This window comes from Echinops telfairi, unplaced genomic scaffold (genome assembly GCF_000313985.2).
Source record: "Echinops telfairi isolate 266 unplaced genomic scaffold, ASM31398v2 ScPeMD7_31;HRSCAF=116, whole genome shotgun sequence".
Classification (NCBI taxonomy): Eukaryota; Metazoa; Chordata; class Mammalia; order Afrosoricida; family Tenrecidae; genus Echinops; species Echinops telfairi.
The window spans coordinates 40,573,916-40,581,143 of NW_022103928.1; the positions used below are offsets into that span (position 1 = coordinate 40,573,916).

Genomic DNA, 7,228 nt, shown 5'->3' on the forward strand with positions numbered 1-7,228 from the left:
AAGAAAATGTTTTGCGAATGATGAGGGAAACAAATACACAAATGTGCTTGACACAATGGATGAATGGATGAATGGATGGATTATGATAAGAGTTGTACGAGCCCCCAATAAAATGATTTAAAAAGGAAAAAAAAGTTCCCTTACTTAAAAATGTTTAGAATACAATCATGCTAATGATATACTACAATATTCCATTATGAAGGGTATACAAAAATTTCATGTAAAATACATGGATTTCTTTTTTTATAATACCAAAACAAACAAACTTGCTTTAAGATGTCTGAACAGGATCTAGTTTGAGAATAAGACATTAGTTTGAAAAATGGCCCCATCAGGGGGGAAAAAAAAAGACGTATCGTGTATACTCATGTATAAGCTGAGTTTTTCAGCACATTTTTTATGCAACTTTTGTGGTAAAATGAGATGCCTTGGCTAATATTCAGGTCAGCTTATACTTGAGTATATATGGGCTATTCTCCTAAATTGAAGCCAAAACATCAACTTTATGGTGACGCTTGTGTAGAAGTATGGGAAGATCATTGATATCTCATGGAAAGCTGAGGGGATTCTGTCCCAAGGAAATCTGCTGTTTACTAGGGGATAACTTGTTTTAACACAGGGTAAGATAATGCTGAAAATAAAGCCTGCAGAGGCAGACCATTTACATCAGTTTGTGAGGAAAAAAATAAGTCAGCTCATGCCAACTAAAGAGGACTAATTAACAGCAGAAACAACGCCCTAAACATCTCGGGTCCAGCTGACACAATTCTGACTGAAAAGTTGAGCAAACTTTCTGTTCAGTGAGTGACAAATATCAGCTCAGACAAGAGCAAAGCTTTCCATGAAAATGTTCAACAAGTGCGATCAAGATCCTGAAGGATTCCCTCAGAGGACTGTAACTGAAGATGAAGTATGGCTTTACAAATGCATTGCAGGAGACAAAACAAAAGCAAAGCAATGGTTACCAAGAGATGAAAGTGGCCAAGTCAAAGCAAAAGCAGTCTAGTCAGGAGCAAAAGCCGTGACAACAGATTTTTGGGATGCACAAGTTATTTTGGTGTTTGACTTTCTGGGAGGCAAAAAAATGCTAACACCTGATAAGGAGAGTACGTTGAGAACGCTTTAACACAGAAATGTCAGAGAAAAGTTTCACCAGAAGAGTCCTTCTCCATGATAATAATCCTGTTCATTCCTTTAATTTAATCAACAAGGGCAATTTTCCAAGAGATCCTATGGGAAATCAGTAGGTATCTACTTTAAAGTCCTGATGTGGCTGTTTCAATTTTTTGCTTCTTAATCTTACAGTACCTTTAAAGGGCACCTCCTTTTCTTCAATTACTAATATAAAAGAGACTGCACTGGCACAGTTAAATTACAGGAGTCTCAGTTCTTTGGAGCTGGAATAATGTTGGTATCACCTACAAACGTCTCTTAAAGCTGATGGAATACTGAGAAATAGTCTGTATTTTTAATTTTTATCTTTTAATTCCATTTTCCACAACCTTTTGAAATATCCTCATATTCCATTAAAAGTGTAAATTACAAATAGTTTCTAACATTTAAAGAACATTTTTAATGTTAAGTACCTGAAACTTTCTTCTTCGTTATCACTTTGCAAAAGATCATCATTTAGCTCTTCATCTGACAAGTCCGACTGGTTCTAATTTTTAAAGACATCAAATTAAATGCAAGTTACTTCCATAAACGGTTCTTACAATTAGTGCAAAATTACAATGATTACAGATTATTTCAAATGTTATTTATTAAAATATTTACCACTCATAAAGCTTTGTCAGTTAAGGAGCCCTTGTGGCATAGCTGGTTAAGCACTGGGCCACTAACTACAAAATCACTGGTTCAAACCCACCAACTATCCCACACAAAAACGATGAAGGTGTCTACCCCAGTATAGATTTGTAAGCTCATAAAGCCTAAAAGAACAGTTCTATTTTGTCCTGTGGGGTCCTTATGAGTCACAATCAACTTAATGGCTATTGGTTGGTTTGGGTTTTGGAGAGTAGAGAGGTTCTGTGTATATGATTTATCTAGATCTCGATATAAATAAAACATACTATATATGTACACATATAAATTAATCCACATACACATACACTTTCTAGTTCATTAAAGAATAAAACATTCGTGTGTGTGTGTGTGTGTGTGTGCGTGCGTGCGTGTGTGTGTGTGTGTGTGTGTGTGTGTGTGTGTAGAAAATATGTTATCTGGCACCTTAAGTGAAAACAAGAAAAGAGGAAAATCTAGTTAAATTTTCCATTTAACAAATGAAGCAAACTTTTCCTAGCATCTTATATCTTTATAAAAACAGGTTTCGGAGCTGATTCCAGGAACCCAAGTGGAAAACGAGTTTTGAGAATGATGAGGGCAACGAATGCATAGGTGTGCTTTACACAATTGATGTATGTATGGATTGTGATAAGAGTTGTTTGAGCCCCAATAAAATGATGCAAAAAAAACAAACAAACAGGTTTCTCAAATTTTTCTGTATACTCTTCATTATAGTATTTTAGGTAACAAATCGAGAAATAATAGAATCACTGTCTCTACTAGGTCACTAACACAATGATACAAAAATAAACCTGTAGTCATGTAGTCAAGTTTATTTGAAGAAAGGAGCTAGTTATGCAGGAAAATTTGAGCACCTAATTGGTAATCCAAACGGGGTCCATTTTGAGAGGGAAAGGAGATGATATAGTACCATGAACAAGACCTGGTGCAAACCAAGCCTGTGCTGAGCAAATCAAACAAAGCTTAGCTGTCCAACTGAAGAGCCAGTGATATCCAAGATATAGCCAATGAAATAAAATCTCATAATTTTGGTTAACATTTAAAATTTATTATTTAAAAAACTAGCAGTTTCATGAAAGCTGTATTTTATCCGATGAAAATTTACTTCAAGAGTATTTAGTTATCAGCAGGTAAAACAAAACCAGGAGCGAACTGTGGACCAGACCATCAACTGCTCATATGTTAAGTTTAGGTTGAAGCTGTGGAATATTAAAACAATTTCACAAGAGCCAAAATATGACCTTAAGTCTAGCCCACCTGAATTTTGAAAATATCTCAAGTAAAAATTTGCTGGACTAAACATTCATGACAGAAGACCTAATGAGCTATGGGATGACATCAACAGCATTTTTAATGATGAAGAGACCCTAATGAGATTTAGACAAGGGTATTAATGAAGTACTTGTCTTCAGCTATCCACTAATCGCAGAGACATATTTAAACATGTTTTGTATGGAATAAACTCACACGTATGAACTGAAGGGGGGTGGGATTTTTAGTTAAACTTTTAAGTATTTGACAAAAATCAGTGGATCAATAATTCTCTTTAAAACACAAACATCACACACCCCTCTCTCAACCTGCAAAAATGAACTTCATGCTAGGCCTGGTGATACTTAGATCTCATTTTGAGTTCTGATAATTCAACCTTTCTCCTCTGAGCCAACCCAGTAACAGACACAGGAGGCAGTGCCAGAATACCTTCTTTACGACAAAATGGCCTGGAAAGCTAGACTGAATCCTTGAGGCTGAAAAATGGTTTTCAACTACATCCTAATAAACTGGAGTAGATCATTACCTTAGGCAAGGGAAGGATATGTAGGGGATTCTACCTCAACGCGAAGGTCTTGAAAGTAGGTATGGAGGTATGCCCAGCCTGTGGACTATATAAGGTCTAAGAAATTATCAATACCAGTGAACATTACACACCTCGACAAAGAGAAGTCGTTTTAACCATCATATAAGGTGTGAATTAAATGAGATGGGACTAAGACCTGACCTGAATTGAGTATGAATTGAGTACCCTTTGTTTCCTTGACGACATCTTTAAGAGTCCACCTTAGGATTAGGAGTGAATCAGGCTACATTTTTGTCTTCTTTAGATACAAGAGGGGGTCCAAAAACACCCAAAAAAACTTAGGATCAGGCATGAATCAGGCTACATTCTTTGTCTTCTTTAGATACGAGGGCTCCCCCCCAAAAAAAAAGAAAAACAACAAACAAACAAACCCGGAAGCGAATTGCACTAGGTGGAGCTATTGTAGCAGACATTTTGACTACTACACCCAGTGGCATTGCCTGGGAAGGTTCTCTCTGGTCAGTGAATTTTTTGTAAAAGCAGGTTCATTGAACCTCGTTTTTTTGTGATGGCTGATTTAAGAGACCAGCATGCAGCTTTGAAATTTGTTTTCTGCCCAGGAAAAAATGCCAGAGAAACTGTCATGATGTTGAATACAGCTTACAAGGGCAGCACTATGGGAAAAACTCAAGTGGACGAGAGGTTTCCTCATTTCAAAAAAGGTGCAATGTCGATTGACTACAACTTCCTAAAGGGACGAAAATGTCAACCGGTAGTGCTTTGGAGTTCATTCCACCAGGTCAATGTTAATCAAGCTTTCTGTTAAGAGTGTGTGACAAAAAAGGCCTGATTTGTGGCAGACAGGGAACTGGTTTTGCCACCACAATGCACCTGTTCACACAGCCATCTCAGTGCACCCCTTTTGGTCAAAAACAGCATGCCTCTTGCCCCACACACCTGATTCACCTTGACCTTGCTCTGTGTGACTTTTTTGTTTCTGTGAATGAGGAGGGACTTGAAAGGGCAGCGATTTAACAAATAGAAGGTGTGAAGGAAAAAAACACAAGAGAGGTACTGTTAGCCATTCAAACAGATGAGTTTGAAAATGTTTCCAAGAATGGAATCATAGATTTGACAAATGTATTAAGTGTAATGGATAGTACTTTGTAGGTGATAAGGTTATTTTGTATAAAAATTTAAATACATAGCTTTGGAAAAAAATTCTGGGTTGTTTTTTGTTGTTTTTTTTGGGGGGGGGTGTACTCCTCCTCGTATATAATGATGCTGCCATACAATTCCACACATTCATCATCTCACCTAGAAAACCAAACTTCTACCTGCTAACTAACTAAGCTTCAGTAGAAACAAGAAGATGCACTGCGGCTTTGGGACTCTTTAGGACTCTGGCTCTGGACCCTGAATTTGGTTTGCCTCTGGCTGAGCCTCGGGTTTTGGACTGAACAGCATTTCCTCCATGTTTTGTGGGTTTCTGTGGGACGTTGCAGCAAATTGCAGAAGCCAGGGACATGAGGAAATACACTCAAGAGAAATAAGGGGGAAATGTAGAAAAGTCTTAAGTGGAAAGAGTAGGACATCTGGAAGAGCTTCAATCTCCAACTCTTTGGAACTTGTCTGGCACTAATTCTCACAACAGGACATATTACCGCACAGGGGACCCAGTGTTGCAGAACAGGATGCACTCCCTAAGCTTTTCAAGGCTGAAACCTTTTCATAGTAGAGCCCCTAGGTGGGTCTGACAGTGGAACATTAACTAAAAATTTGTTGCCACAAGTCAAAACCAACTGGGCAAGTGATTTGGGTTTTTAATGGAGCTCGAAAATGGCTTTCCAATTTCGTGTAACACTGGCAACCTATGAGACAAAGAATGACTTGGTGCAACAGTTGCTGCAGAAATTAAATACAGAAGTTAAAGCAGGAATTCCAAACTGACAGCCAACTTCCATCAAAATTCAACCCAATTTCTAATGATTCTCACTTGGTTGTATTTAAGAATATCCACTTGGTTGTATTTAAGAATATCCATAGCATGTGTGCTGTGTGTGTGTGTCCTCTCTTGTTCAGCCTGTTTCATACTAAGTTTGCAACCACAGATGCACTCAATTATTTAATATGGCCTTTTGAACCACAATCCCTTTGGTGATGAATTGTCAAATTCAGACTCCTTGCATGTGATTATAAGTGGGATGTTTCTTAGTTGCTACCTTACTAGAGAGTGTGACTTAAGGAGCCCAGGTTGTGTGGTGGGGTCACTGCAGGGTCAGCGGTTCAGCCCACCAGCCACTCTGCAGGAAGAAAAAGGAACCATCTGTTTCAGGAAAACTTCTACTTCTTACCTTTTTGCCAGATAGCAAATCTTCTCCAAGTAAGTCATCTTCAAGTTCACTAGAAATAAAAGAAATATGTCAACATTTTATTACTCATACAACTACAACACAAGAAGGCTTCAAAAGCTTTTGGGGAAAAATCCATTATTCTATGATCTCGCTGAAGACCCCTCATTTATACTGAAAGTTGGAAGGTCATTGGGAAATTTACCAAAAGCTTTATGGTTTGAGTATTCACATGTTTTAAAGTTGCTATGCTTTTTTCTTTAGCAAAATGAAAACATATTTTCAAGTACATAGGGAAATTTTTGGTTGTACATAGAGGGAAGTTTTGTTATAGGAGGTGCTGCACTATATTGATAACACTAGTTTTATACCTTGATATGTATGATATTTTAACTTTTTTGGACCTGTTAAGAAATGAAGAAATTAACATAAGTAACATCTAAGCCGTCTGCCTCTAAAATATGATCAAGATGAAATCTATAAAGCCTTTTTCTGACAAGATATGGAAATAAGAAAACGATCTTAGAAAAAAATTTTCCACACATAATTTTTTAAAAGACAAATGAATTTTAAATGACTAGACCATGAAAGAAGATGGAGAAAACGCATTGCTTCCAAAGTTAGCAAAGGCAAAGGCAAGAAATAGCATAAATAAATGTCTATCAAACACTGAGGCAATGTGATAATCAATAAAGATTGAAATCACAATGGAATAAACAATACTGAAATCAGTTCAAAATGACTCAACGGTCTTTCAAATACCAACAGGGTCACCCACAGTGGCGAGGTATCAGAAGAGCTTCCTGAGTACGAAAAACTAAAAAGGAGATCCTTTTTTTAAAAAGTAACCACTGAAAACCTCATCAACACCGTCTGCTATAACACCAGAAGAAAAGCCTCTTAGGAAAGCAAAAGGTAATTTAAAAGACGGGACAGAAAGGAGTGGGGCACCAAAATAGATGTCAGGAGGGACTCTGAACTTGTTCTTGAATATGAAGTAGCTAAAATGACTAGAAGAAATGATGAAGTAAAGGACAGAACAGACAGGTCTATCTATCTAGATAAGATAGGCTGGATGAACAGTCTGGAGGAGAAAACAAGGGAACGGATGGTTCGGGCAAGGGGGCATTGGAGAGGGGAAGGTGGGGGAAAGGAGGTGATGTTGACCAACCCAGGGACAAGGGAACAAGTGTGAGTTAGTTTATTGTGCCAACCTCATAAACACATGTGGGGTTAATTGAAGGGTAGAAGGATAAATGGCTGTGAGCCTCGC

The 7,228-nt window shown here is 37.6% G+C and overlaps 1 protein-coding gene across 4 annotated transcripts in view; it reads right to left on the reverse strand.

Annotated features, from left to right (window-relative positions):
* The window catches only part of RBM33 (RNA binding motif protein 33), a 155,557-nt gene that overhangs the window by 117,363 nt on the left and 30,966 nt on the right, over positions 1–7,228 (reverse strand). For all 4 annotated transcript variants that reach the window (XM_045290092.1, XM_045290091.1, XM_045290090.1 and 1 more), the window contains exons 3-4: positions 5,959–6,007; positions 1,587–1,660 (exon numbers count right to left, since the gene is read on the reverse strand). In XM_045290092.1, the coding sequence (XP_045146027.1) occupies positions 1,587–1,660; positions 5,959–6,007 (123 nt within the window). The remainder of the gene's footprint in view (positions 1–1,586; positions 1,661–5,958; positions 6,008–7,228) is intronic.